Genomic DNA, 20,787 nt, shown 5'->3' with positions numbered 1-20,787 from the left:
GTCGAGGTCGCTGGTCCCTTTGGAAGGCGTCGCTGGAGCAGGATCTTTGGAAGGCAGGAGACAGGCCGGTGAGTTTCTGGAGCCAAGGCAGTTGTCGTCTTCTGGTCTTCCGCTGCAGGGGTTTTCAGCTGGGCAGTCCTTCTTCTTGTAGTTGCAGGAATCTAATTTCTAGGTTCAGGGAGAGCCCTTAAATACTAAATTTAAGGGCGTGTTTAGGTCTGGGGGGTTAGTAGCCAATGGCTACTAGCCCTGAGGGTGAGTACACCCTCTTTGTGCCTCCTACCAAGGGGAGGGGGTCACATCCCTAATCCTATTGGGGGAATCCTCCATCTGCAAGATGGAGGATTTCTAAAAGTTAGAGTCACTTCAGCTCAGGACACCTTAGGGGCTGTCCTGACTGGCCAGTGACTCCTCCTTGTTTTTCTCATTATTTTCTCCGGCCTTGCCGCCAAAAGTGGGGCCTGGCCGGAGGGGGCGGGCAACTCCACTAGCTGGAGTGTCCTGCTGGGTTGGCACAAAGGAGGTGAGCCTTTGAGGCTCACCGCCAGGTGTGACAATTCCTGCCTGGGGGAGGTGTTAGCATCTCCACCCAGTGCAGGCTTTGTTACTGGCCTCAGAGTGACAAAGGCACTCTCCCCATGGGGCCAGCAACATGTCTCGGTTTGTGGCAGGCTGCTTAAACTAGTCAGCCTACACAGATAGTCGGTTAAGTTTCAGGGGGCACCTCTAAGGTGCCCTCTGGGGTGTATTTTACAATAAAATGTACACTGGCATCAGTGTGCATTTATTGTGCTGAGAAGTTTGATACCAAACTTCCCAGTTTTCAGTGTAGCCATTATGGTGCTGTGGAGTTCGTGTAAAACAGACTCCCAGACCATATACTCTTATGGCTACCCTGCACTTACAATGTCTAAGGTTTTGTTTAGACACTGTAGGGGCACAGTGCTCATGCACTGGTACCCTCACCTATGGTATAGTGCACCCTGCCTTAGGGCTGTAAGGCCTGCTAGAGGGGTGTCTTACCTATACTGCATAGGCAGTGAGAGGCTGGCATGGCACCCTGAGGGGAGTGCCATGTCGACTTATTCATTTTGTTCTCACTAGCACACACAGGCTTGTAAGCAGTGTGTCTGTGCTGAGTGAGGGGTCTCTAGGGTGGCATAAGACATGCTGCAGCCCTTAGAGACCTTCCTTGGCATCAGGGCCCTTGGTACTAGAAGTACCAGTTACAAGGGACTTATCTGAATGCCAGGGTGTGCCAATTGTGGATACAATGGTACATTTTAGGTGAAGGAACACTGGTGCTGGGGCCTGGTTAGCAGGGTCCCAGCACACTTCTCAGTCAAGTCAGCATCAGTATCAGGCAAAAAGTGGGGGGTAACTGCAACAGGGAGCCATTTCTTTACACAAGTCCCCCCCAGCCCACAGGCCAGGAGACTCAGCCCAAGCTGGGAGAGTCTTCCTAGTCTGTCAGGCGAGGAAGAGTAGGAGAAATAGGCTGGTTAGTTGCAGGGCCTACTCTGCCTTACATCCTTCTGTTCAGGTCATTCCCTTTGGGGAACTGACCCACTTCCACAGTGATAGGACCTAGTCTGAATTGCCTCTTGTCTGCTTCTTCAATGTCTCCACCCATTCTTTTTATTTTGGGTTTAGAGGTATCCACCTCTGCTAATCTTATCTTAGCCAGGGTCATCCCTAGCTTACCCAAAGAGGTTACCCAGAGCTGGAGTAACCCCACCATGACCAACAGGGTCAGGGGGCCTAACTTGCTATTTGGCATGGGGTCTGACCACCATGCCAAGGATAGTGCAGCCACAAAGGCTAACACCCAGCAGAGGCCACTGACAGCTGTCAGTGCCCAGAACCACACCTTTAGCTCTTCACCTAAAAGGGAAGGGGCTAAGTTACAGGCTTCTTTGGGTTCAGGTTGCCTGTCTGCTGTATTGGAGTGGGGGGTTACCACATCTTGTAGTAAACACCCTTCTTCCACTCTTTCTTCTGTTAGCTGAGGAGCCACCCACTCAGGTTTAACAGTTGCCTGACTAGCCAGGACTTCTTGTGGGTCAGGTTGGACTTTATCAGGGCCATTTTTGGAGTTCTCCCCTACTGGAGCAGAATCTCCTTGGCTTGCTGTAACCTTGGCTAAAGGTTGTCCACCCTTCCTACTCTGTTTTCTTTTCTTCTTCTTCTGGGGCCTGCTTGCATTTACTGCAGAGGCAGGACTTCCAGAATCCTTGGGAGAGGACTGGCACTGGACCAGTTCCTCTCTTGGGCTCTGACTAACCTCTGGGTAGTCATTTCCAAGGAGACAATCAAGGGGGAGGTCTGTACTGACTACTACCCTTCTCCAGCTAAGAGTGCCACCCACTTCTATGGGTACTAAAGCCACAGGCCTCTTAGTGACCCTGTCTAGGCTAACTCTTACCCTGGCAGTCTCACCTGGGATGTACTGGTTTGAGAGCACCAGCCTGTCATGCACAATAGTGTGACTGGCACAAGTGTCTCTCAGGGCAGTGGTTGGGATTCCATTCACCAGTAGGTGGTGGAAGTGTCTGCTTCCCTCTGGAATCTCCAACTCACCTGTTGGGCCCTGTTTCCAGTTGAAGGCTAGGAAGACTTCCTCATCTGAGGAGTCATCTCCCATGGCTACACTGGTTACCCCAGGAATTTTGTTCTGGGGTTTGTTTTTGGGACAAGAAGTGTCCTTGGTGTGGTGCCCAGACTGTTTACAGTTGTGGCACCAGGCCTTAGTGGCATCCCAGTTCTTACCCTGGTACCCACCTTTGTTTTGGGTTGTGTCTTGGGGCCCACCCACCTGTTCTGGTTTTTGGGGGCCTACAGAGGACTCTTTTTCTTTGTTTCTAGTGTCACCCACTTTTTCCTGGGGAGTTTTTGTAACCCCTTTCTTTTGGTCACCCCCAGTGGAAGTTTTGGTTACCCTAGTCTTGACCCAGTGGTCTGCCTTCTTTCCCAATTCTTGGGGAGAAATTGGACCTAGGTCTACCAGATACTGATGCAACTTTTCATTGAAGCAGTTACTTAAAATGTGTTCTTTCATAAACAAATTATAAAGCCCAACATAGTCACACACTTCATTTCCAGTTAACCAACCATCCAGTGTTTTTACTGAGTAGTCTACAAAATCAACCCAGGTCTGGCTCGAGGATTTTTGAGCCCCCCTGAATCTAATTCTATACTCCTCAGTGGAGAATCCAAAGCCCTCAATCAGGGTACCCTTCATGAGGTCATAAGATTCTGCATCTTTTCCAGAGAGTGTGAGGAGTCTATCCCTACACTTTCCAGTGAACATTTCCCAAAGGAGAGCACCCCAGTGAGATCTGTTCACTTTTCTGGTTACACAAGCCCTCTCAAAAGCTGTGAACCATTTGGTGATGTCATCACCATCTTCATATTTTGTTACAATCCCTTTGGGGATTTTTAGGATGTCAGGGGAATCTCTGACCCTATTTAAGTTGCTGCCACCATTGATGGGACCTAGGCCCATCTCTTTTCTTTCCCTTTCTATGGCTAGGAGCTGCTTTTCCAAAGCCAATCTTTTGACCATCCTGGCTAACAGGGGGTCATCTTCACTGAGAGCATCCTCAGTGATTTCAGAAATGCTGGACCCTCCTGTGAGGGAAGCAACATTTCTGACTATCATTTTTGGAGACAGGGCTTGAGAGGCCCTGGTCTCCCTATTTAGGACTGGGAGGGGGGAATTGCCCTCCAAGTCACTAATTTCTTCCTCTGTGAAGTCATCCTCAGAGGGGTTGGCTTTTTCAAACTCTGCCAACTGCTCCTGGAGCTGAATTTTGGTAGGTCTGGAGCCAATGGTTATTTTTTTGATATTACAGAGAGACCTTAGCTCCCTCATCTTAAGATGGAGGTAAGGTGTGGTGTCGAGTTCCACCACATTCATCTCTGTATCAGACATTATTTTGCTAAGAGTTGGAAGACTTTTTAAAGAATCTAAAACTGTTTCTAGAATCTAATTCAAACTTTTAACAAACTTTTAAACTCTAAAAGACAATGCTAAACAGGGACTTAACACACAAGGCCCTAGCAGGACTTTTAAGAATTTAGAAAAATTTCAAATTGCAAAAATCAATTTCTAATGACAATTTTGGAATTTGTCGTGTGATCAGGTATTGGCTGAGTAGTCCAGCAAATGCAAAGTCTTGTACCCCACCGCTGATCCACCAATGTAGGAAGTTGGCTCTGTATGTGCTATTTCAAAGTAAGGAATAGCATGCACAGAGTCCAAGGGTTCCCCTTAGAGGTAAGATAGTGGCCAAAAGAGATAATACTAATGCTCTATTTTGTGGTAGTGTGGTCGAGCAGTAGGCTTATCCAAGGAGTAGTGTTAAGCATTTGTTGTACATACACAGACAATAAATGAGGTACACACACTCAGAGACAAATCCAGCCAATAGGTTTTTGTATAGAAAAATATCTTTTCTTAGTTTATTTTAAGAACCACAGGTTCAAATTCTACATGTAATATCTCATTCGAAAGGTATTGCAGGTAAGTACTTTAGGAACTTCAAATCATCACAATTGCATGTATACTTTTCAAGTTATTCACAAATAGCTGTTTTAAAAGTGGACACTTAGTGCAATTTTCACAGTTCCTAGGGGAGGTAAGTATTTGTTAGGTTAACCAGGTAAGTAAGACACTTACAGGGCTTAGTTCTTGGTCCAAGGTAGCCCACCGTTGGGGGTTCAGAGCAACCCCAAAGTCACCACACCAGCAGCTCAGGGCCAGTCAGGTGCAGAGTTCAAAGTGGTGCCCAAAACACATAGGCTAGAATGGAGAGAAGGGGGTGCCCCGGTTCCGGTCTGCTTGCAGGTAAGTACCCGCGTCTTCGGAGGGCAGACCAGGGGGGTTTTGTAGGGCACCGGGGGGGACACAAGCCCACACAGAAATTTCACCCTCAGCGGCGCGGGGGCGGCCGGGTGCAGTGTAGAAACAAGCGTCGGGTTCGCAATGTTAGTCTATGAGAGATCTCGGGATCTCTTCAGCGCTGCAGGCAGGCAAGGGGGGGATTCCTCGGGGAAACCTCCACTTGGACAAGGGAGAGGGACTCCTGGGGGTCACTTCTCCAGTGAAAGTCCGGTCCTTCAGGTCCTGGGGGCTGCGGGTGCAGGGTCTCTCCCAGGCGTCAGGACTTTAGGTTCAAAGAGTCGCGGTCAGGGGAAGCCTCGGGATTCCCTCTGCAGGCGGCGCTGTGGGGGCTCAGGGGGGACAGGTTTTGGTACTCACAGTATCAGAGTAGTCCTGGGGTCCCTCCTGAGGTGTCGGATCTCCACCAGCCGAGTCGGGGTCGCCGGGTGCAGTGTTGCAAGTCTCACGCTTCTTGCGGGGAGCTTGCAGGGTTTTCTAAAGCTGCTGGAAACAAAGTTGCAGCCTTTCTTGGAGCAGGTCCGCTGTCCTCGGGAGTTTCTTGTCTTTTCGAAGCAGGGGCAGTCCTCAGAGGATGTCGAGGTCGCTGGTCCCTTTGGAAGGCGTCGCTGGAGCAGGATCTTTGGAAGGCAGGAGACAGGCCGGTGAGTTTCTGGAGCCAAGGCAGTTGTCGTCTTCTGGTCTTCCGCTGCAGGGGTTTTCAGCTGGGCAGTCCTTCTTCTTGTAGTTGCAGGAATCTAATTTCTAGGTTCAGGGAGAGCCCTTAAATACTAAATTTAAGGGCGTGTTTAGGTCTGGGGGGTTAGTAGCCAATGGCTACTAGCCCTGAGGGTGAGTACACCCTCTTTGTGCCTCCTACCAAGGGGAGGGGGTCACATCCCTAATCCTATTGGGGGAATCCTCCATCTGCAAGATGGAGGATTTCTAAAAGTTAGAGTCACTTCAGCTCAGGACACCTTAGGGGCTGTCCTGACTGGCCAGTGACTCCTCCTTGTTTTTCTCATTATTTTCTCCGGCCTTGCCGCCAAAAGTGGGGCCTGGCCGGAGGGGGCGGGCAACTCCACTAGCTGGAGTGTCCTGCTGGGTTGGCACAAAGGAGGTGAGCCTTTGAGGCTCACCGCCAGGTGTGACAATTCCTGCCTGGGGGAGGTGTTAGCATCTCCACCCAGTGCAGGCTTTGTTACTGGCCTCAGAGTGACAAAGGCACTCTCCCCATGGGGCCAGCAACATGTCTCGGTTTGTGGCAGGCTGCTTAAACTAGTCAGCCTACACAGATAGTCGGTTAAGTTTCAGGGGGCACCTCTAAGGTGCCCTCTGGGGTGTATTTTACAATAAAATGTACACTGGCATCAGTGTGCATTTATTGTGCTGAGAAGTTTGATACCAAACTTCCCAGTTTTCAGTGTAGCCATTATGGTGCTGTGGAGTTCGTGTAAAACAGACTCCCAGACCATATACTCTTATGGCTACCCTGCACTTACAATGTCTAAGGTTTTGTTTAGACACTGTAGGGGCACAGTGCTCATGCACTGGTACCCTCACCTATGGTATAGTGCACCCTGCCTTAGGGCTGTAAGGCCTGCTAGAGGGGTGTCTTACCTATACTGCATAGGCAGTGAGAGGCTGGCATGGCACCCTGAGGGGAGTGCCATGTCGACTTACTCATTTTGTTCTCACTAGCACACACAGGCTTGTAAGCAGTGTGTCTGTGCTGAGTGAGGGGTCTCTAGGGTGGCATAAGACATGCTGCAGCCCTTAGAGACCTTCCTTGGCATCAGGGCCCTTGGTACTAGAAGTACCAGTTACAAGGGACTTATCTGAATGCCAGGGTGTGCCAATTGTGGATACAATGGTACATTTTAGGTGAAGGAACACTGGTGCTGGGGCCTGGTTAGCAGGGTCCCAGCACACTTCTCAGTCAAGTCAGCATCAGTATCAGGCAAAAAGTGGGGGGTAACTGCAACAGGGAGCCATTTCTTTACACCCCCGGTGCCCTACAAAACCCCCCTGGTCTGCCCTCCGAAGACGGGGGTACTTACCTGCAAACAGACCGGAACCGGGGCACCCCCTTCTCTCCATTATAGCCTATGCGTTTTGGGCACCACTTTGAACTCTGCACCTGACCGGCCCTGAGCTGCTGGTGTGGTGACTTTGGGGTTGCTCTGAACCCCCAACGGTGGGCTACCTTGGACCAAGAACTGAACCCTGTAAGTGTCTTACTTACCTGGTAAAACTAACAAAAACTTACCTCCCCCAGGAACTGTGAAAATTGCACTAAGTGTCCACTTTTAAAGTAGCTATTTGTGAATAACTTGAAAAGTATACATGCAATTGAAATGATTCAAAGTTCCTAATGTACTTACCTGCAATACCTTTCAAACAAGATATTACATGTTAAATTTGAACCTGTGGTTCTTAAAATAAACTAAGAAAATATATTTTTCTATAACAAAACCTATTGGCTGGATTTGTCTCTGAGTGTGTGTACCTCATTTATTGTCTATGTGTATGTACAACAAATGCTTAACACTACTCCTTGGATAAGCCTACTGCTCGACCACACTACCACAAAATAGAGCATTAGTATTATCTATTTTTACCACTATTTTACCTCTAAGGGGAACCCTTGGACTCTGTGCATGCTATTCCTTACTTTGAAATAGCACATACAGAGCCAACTTCCTACACTCGTCCAGTGGGTCTCCTTTGGGGGCTGCCTTTTTCTTCTGTGAACACACTGCCTTGCTGTGGTTCCCCCCAGGACTCATACCGTGGGTGGAGTCCTCCTGGACCTTGCTGGTCCCCAGCAGCCCCACTTTTGCTTCACTGCGACTTCTGTCTTTGCCAATGCTTGTTGGTGGCCTTTCCACACCACTGACTGACTGTAATCTCCCATCCGGCGGGGGACGTTGACTGCATCCTCCAGGAACTCTTCTCCGGCTCCAGGGTGCATTGCTGACCATCTTCGTCCCACCGTCAACCAACTCCTGCAACCAGACAAGTGGATAGTGGTTCCTGCCACCACCAGACACTCCTATGACTTCTGGACTTGGTCTCCTACAGGTCTTCCTCTTCAGGAATCCTTATAGGTTTCTTGCAGTCTTGTCTAGGTGTTGAATTATCTTCTTTATAGTCCTTTTGGGTGGTGTGGGGAAAATCCTGTAAATTACTCCTTTCTTCCTGAATGCATGGGGGTGGGGGGGCACTGTGGTACTTACCTTTGGGGTTTCCTAGTTCCCCCCAGCTCCCCTCTACATATTCCACTTACCTAGGTGGAGGTCCTGCACTCTCATTCCATTTTAGTATATGGTTTGGGCTCCCCCTAGGGTGCATATTGGCATTTGCACTTATCTATTGCTACTTATGCCTATTTCTGATTAGCAGTGCATATATCTAGTGTGTTACCTGCTACTGGAGGGTTGCCTCTCATACTTTTTGGTAATTGTGTCACTAAAATAAAGTACCTTTATTTTTGTAACACTGAGTGTTTTCTTTCATGTGTGTAATTGCTGTGTGGCTACAGTGGTATTACATGAGCTTTGCACGTCTCCTAGATAAACCTTGGCTGCTCATTCACAGCTACTTCTAGAGAACCTGGCTTCTAGACACTACCTACACTAATAGGGGATACCTCGACCTGGTAAAACGTGTAAGTTCTTTAGGTACCCACCACACCCCAGGCCAGCTCCCTACATGAAGCACTAATGCTTTTATTATTGGAGGCAGATATTGCAGCACCACTGCAAAACCGGCCCCCCACCCTTCCAGTCGCCCAGAGAAAGGCCCGATGCAAGCTATGGCCAGTCTGGGCCACGCCGGGAAAGTTGTGCAATAAAAAAAAAATCCCTTTAAATTCTGTGTTTATCTTGTCAGATTTGTGGTACTTCAGAGACAGAGGTCCAATGTCCGGCTATGGCTTCCGATAAATTGCTGCTTATTCTTTTAACATGAGTACTGGTGTTTATTTTTCTGACTGCAAAGTGAGGAGCTCTTAAAGTGAACTGAGTGACAATCATGTTGGAGTATAGTGAGTGTGGAAAGCTGTAGAATGTTTCTTCAACACAACACAATGTAAAAGCCTACAAATGAACTGTATGCATTTAGCAGTAAGGAAAGGAAAATGTCACTTACCCAGTGTACATCTGTTCGTGGCATTAGTCGCTGCAGATTCACATGCTGTGCACAGTCCGCCATCTGGTGTTGGGCTCGGAGTGTTACAAGTTGTTTTTCTTCGAAGAAGTCTTTTTGAGTCACGAGACCGAGGGACTCCTCCCATTTCGAGTCCATTACGCATGGGCGTCGACTCCATCTTAGATTGTTCTGCCCGCAGAGGGTGAGGTAGGAGTTGTGTATGCTAGTAATAGTGCCCATGCAATGGAGTGAATGCGTATGTACATAATAAAGTTTTAATATATTTACAAATGTACAAATGTTTAAGATCTACTTCTAAACGGCTACAGGCTCCCGGGGAGGCGGGTGGGCGCATGTGAATCTGCAGCGACTAATGCCACGAACAGATGTACACTGGGTAAGTGACATTTTCCGTTCGATGGCATGTGTAGCTGCAGATACACATGCTGTGCATAGACTAGTAAGCAGTTATCTCCCCAAAAGCGGTGGTTCAGCCTGTAGGAGTTGAAGTAGTTTGAAATAATGTTCTTAATACAGCTTGACCTACTGTTGCTTGTTGTGCAGTTAGCACATCTACACAGTAGGGCTTGGTAAATGTATGAGGCGTAGACCATGTTGCTGCCTTATATATTTCATTCATTGGAATATTTCCTAGAAAGGCCATGGTAGCACCTTTCTTTCTGGTTGAGTGCGCCTTTGGTGTAATAGGCAGTTCTCTTTTAGCTGTAAGATAGCAGGTTTGAATGCACTTAACTATCCATCTAGCAATGCCTTGTTTTGAAATTGGATTTCCTGTATGAGGTTTTTGAAAGGCGACAAATAATTGTTTTGTCTTTCGAATTAGTTTTGTTCTGTCAATGTAGTACATTAGTGCTCTTTTGATGTCTAATGTATGTAGTGCTCTTTCGGCTACCGAATCTGGTTGTGGGAAGAACACTGGTAATTCTACCGTTAGGTGGAACGGTGAGATTACTTTTGGTAAAAATTTAGGATTGGTCCTTAGAACAACTCTATTTTTGTGTATTTGAATAAATGGTTCTTGAATGGTAAATGCCTGAATCTCACTCACTCTTCTTAGAGATGTGATGCAATAAAAAATGCAACTTTCCACGTTAAGTATTGCATTTCACAAGAGTGCATGGGCTCAAAAGGTGGACCCATGAGTCGTGTTAGGACAATGTTGAGGTTCCATGAAGGGACTGGTGGTGGTCTTGGTGGTATAATTCTCTTTAGGCCTTCCATAAATGCTTTTATGACTGGTATCCTAAACAATATAATTGAGTGCGTAATTTGTAGGTAAGCAGAAATTGCCGTAAGATGTATTTTAATGGCAGAGAAAGCTAGGTTAGATTTTTGCAAATGTAGTAAGTATCCTACTATTTCTTTTGCAGATGCGTGTAAAGGTTGGATTTGATTATTATGGCAGTAATAAACAAATCTTTTCCACTTATTTGCATAACAGTGTCTAGTGGTAGGTTTTCTGGCTTGTTTTATGACCTCCATACATTCCTGTGTGAGGTTTAAGTGCCCGAATTTTAGGATTTCAGGAGCCAAATTGCTAGATTCAACGATGCTGGATTTGGATGTCGGATCTGTTGTCTGTGTTGTGTTAACAGATCTGGTCTGTTGGGTAGTTTGACATGAGGTACTACTGAACGGTCCAGTAGTAGTGTGTACCAAGGTTGCCTTGCCCACGTTGGTGCTATTAGTATGAGTTTGAGTTTGTTTTGACTCAACCCGTTTACTAGATATGGAAGGAGAGGGAGAGGGGGGAAAAGCGTACGCAAATATCCCTGACCAGTTCATCCATAGAGCATTGCCTTGGGATTGATCTTGTGGGTACCTGGATGCGAAGTTTTGGCATTTTGAGTTTTCTTTTGTTGCAAATAGATCTATTTGAGGTGTTCCCCAAATTTGAAAGTAATTGTTTATTATTTGGGGGTGAATTTCCCATTCGTGGGTTTGTTGGTGATCGAGAGAGATTGTCTGCCAACTGGTTCTGAATCCCTGGAATAAATTGTGCTATTAGGCGAATGTGGTTGTGAATCGCCCAATGCCATATTTTTTGTGTTAGGAGGCACAACTGTGTCGAGTGTGTCCCTCCTTGTTTGTTTAGATAATACATGGTCATGTTGTCTGTTTTGACAAGAATGTATTTTTGGGTTATTATGGGTTGAAATGCTTTCAGCGCTAGAAATACTGCTAACAGTTCTAAGTGATTTATGTGAAACTGCCTCTGATGTATGTCCCATTGTCCTTGGATGCTGTGTTGATTGAGGTGTGCTCCCCACCCTGTCATGGAAGCATCCGTCGTTATGACGTATTGTGGCACTGGGTCTTGGAAAGGCCGCCCTCGGTTTACATTTGTACTGTTCCACCATAGAAGCAAGATGTATGTTTGGCAGTCTATCAACACCAGATCTAGAAGTTGACCCTGTGCTTGTGACCATTGTGATGCTAGGCACTGTTGTAAGGGCCGCATGTGCAATCTTGCGTTTGGGACAATGGCTATGCATGAAGACATCATGCCTAGGAGTTTCATTACCATTTTGACTTGTATCTTTTGTGTTGGATACATGGCCTGTATTACCTTGTGAAATGTTTGAACCCTTTGTGGACTTGGAGTGGCAATCCCTTTTGCTGTGTTGATTGTCGCTCCTAAGTATTGCTGTGTTTGACACGGCAAAAGGTGTGACTTCGCGTAGTTGATCGAGAAACCTAGCCTGTGAAGGGTCTGTATGACGTAGTTTGTGTGCTGTGAACATTGTCTTAGCGTGTTGGTTTTGATTAACCAGTCGTCTAAGTACGGGAACACATGTATTTGCTGCCTTCTGATATGTGCAGCTACTACTGCCAGGCATTTTGTAAAAACTCTTGGCGCAGTTGTTATTCCAAATGGCAACACTTTGAATTGGTAATGTATTCCTTGGAATACGAACCTTAGGTATTTCCTGTGTGAAGGATGTATTGGTATATGGAAATACGCATCTTTTAGATCTAATGTTGTCATGTAATCTTGCTGTTTGAGCAGTGGGATTACATCTTGTAACGTGACCATGTGAAAGTGGTCTGATTTGATGAAGGTATTTAGTGTTCTGAGATCTAGTATTGGTCTCAGAGTTTTGTCCTTTTTGGGTATTAGAAAGTACAGTGAGTAAACTCCTGTGTTTTTTTTGTAGATTTGGCACTAATTCTATTGCGTCCTTTTGTAGCAATGCTTGAACTTCTAGTCCTAGAAGATCTATATGTTGTTTTGACATATTGTGTGTTTTCGGTGGGACGTTTGGAGGGAATTGGTGAAATTCTATGCAATAACCATGCTGGATAATTGCTAAGACCCAGGTGTCTGTTGTTATTTCCTCCCAAAGTTTGTAAAATTGGCTTAGTCTTCCCCCCACAGGTGTTATGTGATGGGGTTGTGTGACTTGTGAGTCACTGTTTATTTTGAGGAGTTTTGGGGCCTTGGAATTTCTCGATTTCTTGGGAATTGGCCCCCTCTATATTGCCCCCGAAAACCTCCCCTTTGATATTGACCCTGGTAAGTAGGCCTTGTTTGTGAGGTTGTGGTTTCTGTGGGTTGACCTCGAAACCCTCCCCTAAAAGGTGTTTTACGAAATGTGCCTCTGCTCTGCGGGGAGTAGAGTGCGCCCATGGCTTTGGCTGTATCGGTGTCTTTTTTGAGTTTCTCAATGGCAGTGTCCACCTCCGGCCCAAACAATTGTTGTCCATTAAATGGCATATTGAGCACAGTTTGTTGGATTTCCGGCTTGAACCCTGAAGTGCGCAGCCATGCGTGCCTTCGTATCGTGATTGCAGTGTTTATTGTCCTTGCAGCTGTATCTGCTGCATCCATGGAAGACCGTATCGGATTATTTGAGATACTTTGTCCCTCTTCTACCACCTGTTGCGCTCTTTTTTGGAACTCCTTGGGTAAGTGTTCGATGAAATGTTGCATTTCATCCCAATGAGCTCTGTCGTATCTTGCCAAAAGTGCTTGTGAATTGGCAATACGCCATTGATTTGTTGCTTGTGCTGCAACCCTTTTTCCCGCAGCATCAAATTTGCGGCTCTCTTTGTCTGGAGGTGGTGCGTCTCCTGAGGTCTGAGAGTTGGCTCTCTTATGAGCTGCACAACTACTGAGTCTGGTGTTAGTTGTGTTGTAATATAGATTGGATCTGTTGGCGGTGGCTTGTACTTTTTCTCCACCATCGGAGTTATGGCTCTGCCTTTAACTGGATCCTGAAATATTTGTTTTGAATGTCTTAGCATTCCTGGGAGCATGGGAAGGCTTTGGTACTGGCTATGGGTGGAGGATAGGGTGTTAAACAGAAAGTCATCCTCAATTGGTTCAGAATGTAAGGTGACGACGTGAAATTCGGCTGCCCTTGCGACCACCTGTGTGTAGGATGTACTGTCCTCAGGTGGTGACGGTTTTGTGGGGTAGGAGTCTGGGCTGTTGTCAGTCACTGGAGCATCGTAAAGGTCCCATGCATCGGGATCATCCTGACTCGTAGTATGAGCTGGTGAGTGCATCAGTGGTGGAGTTGTTGCTGGTGATGCATGTGTTGACGGTGGTGGAGACGGTGGCGGGATTGTTTTCCTTGCCACTTTTGCCTGTGGTTGCTTGTCCTTTTGTTGAAAGGCAAGTTTCCTTTTTATTTTGATTGGGGGAAGAGTGGTTATCTTCCCTGTGTCCTCATGAATATGAAGCCTTCTTTGCATGTAGTCAGGCTCTACAGCTTGAAGCTCCTCTCCAAATATATGTAATTGGGAGGTTAATCCTTGTTCCTCTGTATAGGAACTAGTTTTTGGCTCCGAGGCTGGATGTTTCGGAACTGAAACCTTTTCAGAAGTCTTTTTAGGCTCCGAAGAAACCTTCTTTGTTTTCGGCGTGGTGTCTCGGTGCCGAAATTCTTCGGTGCCGCTGTCTCTGTGCCGAAGTTTCTCGGAGCCGCTGTCTCGGCTCCGAGGTTGCTGTGTGGCGGTATCTCGACCGGAGTCGGATGACTTCGACACCAGCATGCCCTTTTTCGGTGCCTTGGATCGGTCACCTAGTTTTCGGGTTAAGCCATGGCCTGTTGGCGGTGGCGTCCCCTGGGCTTTTGTGGACTTCTCGTGAGTCTTGGTTTTCGACGTCTTACTCAAGGTTTGGTGTGTTTCTTCGGCGTCGAGTTCTTCAGAATCCGACTCGCGGATGGAGAAAGCTTCTTCTTCCTCCTCGAAACGTTCATGACCTGTCGGCGTGGACGCCATTTGTAGTCTCCTGGCTCTTCGGTCTCTCAGCGTCTTCCTCGACCGAAACGCTCGACAGGCTTCACAAGTATCCTCCTTGTTCTCGGGGGACAAGCACAAGTTACAGACCAGATGCTGATCCGTATACGGAAACTTGTTATGGAATTTTGGGCAGAAGCGGAATGGGGTCCGTTCCATCAGCCTTGAAGTCGCACGTGGCCGGGCCGACCAGGCCCCGACGGGGGATCGGAAAAACCCCGAAGGGCCACCGGAGCTCTTCAAAATTCGGTGTCGATTTGTTCTAACTAAGCCGATAACGAACGCAAACAATACCGACGATTTTTTCCGAGATTCTAACTAACTTTCCGACCCGAAACACGGAGCGAAAAGGAACACGTCCGAACCCGATGGCGGAAAAAAAACAATCTAAGATGTAGTCGACGCCCATGCGCAATGGAGTCAAAATGGGAGGAGTCCCTCGGTCTCGTGACTCGAAAAGACTTCTTCGAAGACAAACAACTTGTAACACTCCGAGCCCAACACCAGATAGCGGACTGTGCACAGCATGTGTATCTGCAGCTACACATGCCATCGAACATATATATATACACTCTAAGTATTAGGACTTGGCATAGAAAAACCAACAAGCATTGGCAAGCAATAGCAAATGATAGTTAGGGCCCTATTTATGGGGGGGGAGGGGAGGCAGGGAGTGTTAATCCATTTACTAAAATAGTGGAATGCAAAGTAAAGCCCCACACCCAAGGATGTGGAATAGTTAGAAGGAAGCTGGGAGAACTTGGGACCCCCTAAAGGTGAATACCTAGATGATGCCTAGCGACCAGGAGAGCAGAGAAAAGTTACCTGGTCTTCCCAAAAAATAAGGGGACTTGAAAAGGAAGTTTGCAAGACCAGGACCAGTCCAGTGGAACCCAACGGTGTATTCTAGATGAAGAGGACCTACAAAAGAAGGGGACAGAGTCCAGTGCACACGTGTCCAGGTGGGGCAAGAGCCACTACCTACCCTTCTGTGGATGAAGATCCGGGTCGACCATGGAAGACGAAGATCAGCTATGGAGCCAAGGAGCCACAGAGGTCACCGGATCGCAGTCGAGTCCGTGGTCAGGAGGACCACCCACGACCTTTAGAGGGGAGTCCAGGCTGACCCTCATCAGTCAGGAGAACCAGCAGAAGCAGCTGTAACCACCGCAGGCAAACCACTGGCAGCAAGCAAAGGAGGCTGCAGTTAAGCCCAAGGAGCACACCTGGAGAGGAGTCCCATGTCGCTGATGCAGCAGAGGAGAGATGGTCCTTGCACAATGAAGTGCTGGAGACCGGGCCTACTTGCAGCAATTGTGGTGCACAGGGGTTTTGTCCTGCAAGGAAAGGCAAGGGCTCAGTCTCCCCAGCTGACAGAGAGGACCAAGGGGACCACTCAGAACCACCACCTGTGCTGGAGGATCCACGCAGTTCCTGAGGAGAGCAGATCCCAGCCTCCGGACGTTGTTGCCTTCGGTGCCTGCGGATGCAGGGGAGTGACTCCTTCACTCCAAGGGAGATTCCTTCTTGCTTTTTTGGTGCAGCTGACGTCTTGCCAACCCCAGAGGATGCACAGCCGTGGAAACATTGCAATTGCTGGAAGGAGCCGGAGAAACAATATGCGAGGACGTCTCTGGAGTTGCAGGCTTGTTCGGTTCCTGTGAAGTCCAACAGCGGTTCTGGTGGCCAGGAGCAGAAAAGGTCGATGCAGAGGAGTCCTGGTGGAGTCATGCACACCGAATCTGGGGACCCACCAGCAAGGGAGTCCCTAAATAGCCCTAAAAGTGGCCGTGGTCACTCTGCAGGGTGACCATCTATCAGAGGGGGTCATGGACGTCAGTCACCTGTCCTGACCAACCAGATGCTCCCAGGGGCCTCTGCCCATCTAGTTTCCAAGAAGGTAGAATCAAGTGGCCACGTGGAAGAGCTCTGGGCACCACCCCTCTGGTGGTGATGGACAGGGGAGTGGTCATTCCCCTTTCCTGTCTGTGCTTTTGCACCAAAGCAGGGACCGGGTGTCCCTGGATAGGTGCAAACCGGATTATGCAAGGAGGGCACCAAATGTGCCCTTCAAAGCAAGCCAGTGGGGTAGGGAGAGTACCCCTCCCCAGCCTTGTAACACCTAGTTGCTCCCTCTTCCACAGGAAATCCTTTGTTCTGCTTTCCCCTGTTTGAGCTGATCAAGCAGCAGGAGGGCAGAAACCTGTCTGGGGGGCTGCAGCAGCATGGGCTGCCCGCAAACTGTGGAATACTGGTAGGAGCAATACTGGGGGTCCTCTAAGGAGCCCCGGAGTGCATGGAATCATGCAACCAATACTGACATTAGTATTAAGGTATGATTCTGACATGTTTGATACCAAACATACCTTGGTTCAGAGATACCATTATGTAGCTGGATCACAAATAGTGAGTGACATGTGGCAAGTACAGGGGTAGAATGGCTTCCCTGCAATTACGAAGTCCAGTGCATTGGAACTGGAGTTCGTAGGAGCACCTCTGCTCATGGAGGAGTGCCCTCACACACAAGAACCAGTTACTCCCTACCCTCTGGGCTGAAAGGGCCTACCACAGGGGTGACTTGCAGTGACCTGGCGCAGCGACCAGCAGTGAAAGGGTGCATGCACCTTTTCACACAGGCTGCAATGGTAGGCCTGCAGACAGAGTTTGCATGGAAACCTATGGGTGGCATAATACAAGCTCCAGCCCATGGAGAGACCCCGGGTGCCTCCATGCCCTGGGTACTTAAGTACCATATACTAGGGACTTATATGGGGGCACCAGCATGCCAATTGTGGGGTGTGCAAAGTCCTAAGTAACCAAATTTAGAGGGAGAGCACAATTGCTAGGGGCCTGGTTAGCAGGGATACCAGTGATAACAGTCAAAACACACTGACAGCAGGCAGAAAGTGGGGGTAACCATGCCAAAAAAGAGGGTACTTTTACATCCTCCACACATGGAAACCGTCCTTGGATTCCACCTACCTGGTCCAGGGGTTGCGACAGCAGGTGGACAATCTGAAGCATCCACTAACTTCAGAGAGTCCCTTCTTCCCTTTGCATCTGGGTCCCCTGATGTAGGTACTCCTGTCTTCTGGGTATCCTCGGGTGGAGGCATTCTCCAACCTTACTCTTGTCTGCTGGTTTCCTCAGGGTCCACTGTGAAGGGTCCTGAACCACACGAACTCCAACCACTACTTGTGTTAGCCTACGGGATGACTGGGTGGTGTTTCCACTTTCTTAGCATCTGGCCCGTCCGTCCGCCCCTCCCCCATTGGGGCCCTGTACATTTTTTGCTTTTTCTGTTGGTTATTTTGTGCAGATTGTATGTAGATCTCTCTAAAGGGAGCTATATTAATGCTAGTCAAGTAGTAGTGCTGTAAAAAATTATCCTTTATTTTTGCAGCAATTGTGGGTTCTTTCTTATGAGTGAGCTACTGTGGCATTGCAAGTGCTTTACACTCCTGGAAAAGCTTTAGCTGCTTGTCTCACCTACCCCTAGAAAGCTTTTGCTATCAGGACACCTATGCACTATCACTAAGGGTTGTCTGGACTCAGTACAGGGTGCCACACCATAGGTGTACAACATACACCGAGCCAGACTCCTACACATGTGATTCACAACATGACAATGCAAGCACTAACCAGTGACTGCCAAGGACATCAGCTGTACCTTTAAATCCTTCTTTAGCAAAGGGCACAGCTCGGGATGTTCATTTTCCACTAGGATGCTATACGTCCCAAATGCTGGCCTCTGTCTTAGTTTACACATTTATATCTTTGCTTTACTGAGCTTTACCCTACACTAAAACATCTCAAAATCTGTAAGTCAGCACTTCAGATGATTATTATTATTTATTTTTTTAACTCAGATCATTAGGCCTTTCCTGGTGTCTACTGGATGCTAAAAGAGAAAATCTCATACAACTTTAAAAACAGGTAAAACTAACAAACCACTTATATTAAAGTGGCAGAGATGAAGGCCATCTCACCTTTTTCTTTCTTTTCGCTCTTCTTTTCCTTGGACTTGGCTCGTTCCTTTCGACGACGATCGCGGGAGCGAGACCTCGAGCGTGGGGGTGCTTCTCTGACCTTGTCACGATCCCACTCCCGTTCAGCCCTAGTGCGCTCACGCCTTTCCATCTCTCTCTCCCTCTCAGCCCACTGCTCACGTGCAGACCGCTCCGGCTCTCTGTAATCCACGCGGTGCATCAGTGCCGGTGGCGGCAACATCCGAGGGTGAGCCGGAGGTTTTTGTTTTGGATGCTCTTCTACTTTTGGTGGCTGAGGGCGATCTACCAAAAGGCCCTTGTGGAAGTCCAGCTGAGCAACCCAAAGAGGCATGAAAAAAAGTTACATTCAGACATTGAAAGTTCTGGCCATTCAAGAAGTGAAGCCATGTAAGGAAAATACAAACTGAAAGTGGGCGAGGGAGAAATTATAGTGTGAAAAAGCACATAAGAGGGTGAGCAACTAACCTGATAAATGAGCTGAGAATGTGAATATGAAGGATAAAGATTGCAGGTATAAAGCCAGTAAGGAAGAGCAGTAGCCAAAGTTGGAAAGGTGAAAAGGAATCAAGTGTAGTTTTGGAGTGTAGTTTTGTCAAGCAGATGAACATTTTAAGTGACAGCTTAAAAGATATGAAAAAAACATAACTAAATATGTTTGCGAAATACTTCTCATTCCCATACCTCACTCTGCTCTGCATAGTCTGCAAAAAGAAATTTTGGGTTGGACTGGGGCCACTTCACTCCATGAAGAGAGTTTCTTGTTGCTATAGCTTCCTCCAATGTGGAGTACTGTTTGGTGGTTAAACAAACAAAAGTAATTAAAGAAGAAGAAAGCATCTTGAACACAATTCCAGGCAGCTTTCTGATCACAGTATCTTAAACAGCAAACATGCAGGTCAGGAAGGGCTATGTAGGACTGTGTGTTGGCTCAACAAAGGAAAGTAAAAATCCTGAAACACAGAATTCCATTTGATGCTGTAGGCTTGTATATGTAAGAAAATGGCTACTTATCTGTAACTTCAGTTCTCAAGTGTTGGTATATTTCAATGATTCAGATGCTTTAACACCACCCTCAGGCTGGAAATCCTCATTTTCAAATGGCAATATTGTTAAAATAAAAATAGGCCCAACAACAGTGTTTTAGTAGCACAGCCATCTCCTTAAAGACACTCCAAACTTTAGTCAAGCCGGTGGATGTGTTGAGAGCTCTACTCCCGCTAGAGGCTACCAAGCATTAGATTTCAAAGAACATGTGGAGGATACACAAAATAGTTAGTGATCCTCTGGCCACAGGGAAAGGAGAACTATATGTAAATCGACAAATGATACCCACACTTGAGTCATGTGTAAGTAGCTTATTTCGTCTCAAACACTGGAACATTTGTAGATTCACATGCTTGAATCAGAGTAACAAGTCATCACAGAGGTAATTAATAAGCATGAAGGATGAGGAGGCTCATCTGCAAATAAACTGCTTGGAGCACTGAAGAAACTGCTGTTATATCCAAGTCCTTGCAGTAGTGTTTGGTGAATGTGTGCCTGCTCTTCTATGCAGCTGTTAACAATAGGCCTGGAACAAAGACTTCTGCACAGATGTGCCAGTACCTCCTGTGGTGCTTAGCTTTCAGACAACAGTACATGAGACTGGGTGAGTGCCAGTGTATCCAAATTAATGTAGTTATGCATGGGTAATCAACATCAGTGAGACAACCTTCCTAAGCACCCAGTCCACTGAACCCTGCTCTGGCACGAAACTGGACAACGGAAAGGAGAGTGACCACTCCCCTGTCCATCACCACCCCATGGGTAGTGCCCAGAGCTCCTCCAGACGATCCCTGGGTTCTGCTATGTTGTTTCCAAGGTTGGCAGGGAACTCTGGGACCATCCGAGAGGCCAGGCAGGAGACTTCAGAGCCCCCCTCCTGATAGGTACTTACCTGGTTAGGGGACCAATCCCCCTACCAGGGCTATTTAGGGTCTCTCTCTTGGGTGGGTCCTCAGATTCAGCATTGCAAGATACCAGAAGGACTCCTGTGCCACCTTCACTTCGACGTCTGGCCTCCAGAACTCCAACTGGAACCTCCAGGCCCTGACAGGCTGCTTCCAAGAAGAAAAGACTCTTCAGCAACATTGTTTCCAGGGCTCCTGCCAGCTTTGCAACAATTTCCTCGCCGTGCATCCTCAGAAGACTGCAACTCTTCAGCCTGCACAAGAAGGAATCTCCCTTGGAGTGAAGGAGTCACTCCCTTGCAACCGCAGGCACCTACGACAAGCAACAACCGGCTTCGTGGATCCCCTTCTCCTGCTGAGCTGCATGGATCCTGCATCATGGGTGGTGTTCCGGAGTAGTCCCTTTGGTCCTCTCTGCCATCTGTCCAACTTTGATGGAGGTAAGCGTTTGCCTCCTCACGCAGGGCAGTACCCCCGCACACCACGTCTCGTGCAGCTGCCAAGGCTTGTTTGCATCTCCTCC

General features: G+C 47.7%; 1 protein-coding gene across 3 annotated transcripts in view; it reads right to left on the bottom strand.

The window, feature by feature from the left end:
- Positions 1-20,787, bottom strand: part of ACIN1 (apoptotic chromatin condensation inducer 1) — a 729,433-nt gene that overhangs the window by 42,525 nt on the left and 666,121 nt on the right. For all 3 annotated transcript variants that reach the window (XM_069238220.1, XM_069238221.1, XM_069238222.1), the window contains exons 18-19: positions 18,997-19,104; positions 18,295-18,625 (exon numbers count right to left, since the gene is read on the bottom strand). In XM_069238220.1, the coding sequence (XP_069094321.1) occupies positions 18,295-18,625; positions 18,997-19,104 (439 nt within the window). The remainder of the gene's footprint in view (positions 1-18,294; positions 18,626-18,996; positions 19,105-20,787) is intronic.

This window comes from Pleurodeles waltl, chromosome 6 (genome assembly GCF_031143425.1).
Source record: "Pleurodeles waltl isolate 20211129_DDA chromosome 6, aPleWal1.hap1.20221129, whole genome shotgun sequence".
Lineage (NCBI taxonomy): Eukaryota > Metazoa > Chordata > Amphibia > Caudata > Salamandridae > Pleurodeles > Pleurodeles waltl.
The sequence above is the reverse complement of the archived record's forward strand: the minus strand, read 5'-3'. Positions and strand labels throughout refer to the sequence as shown.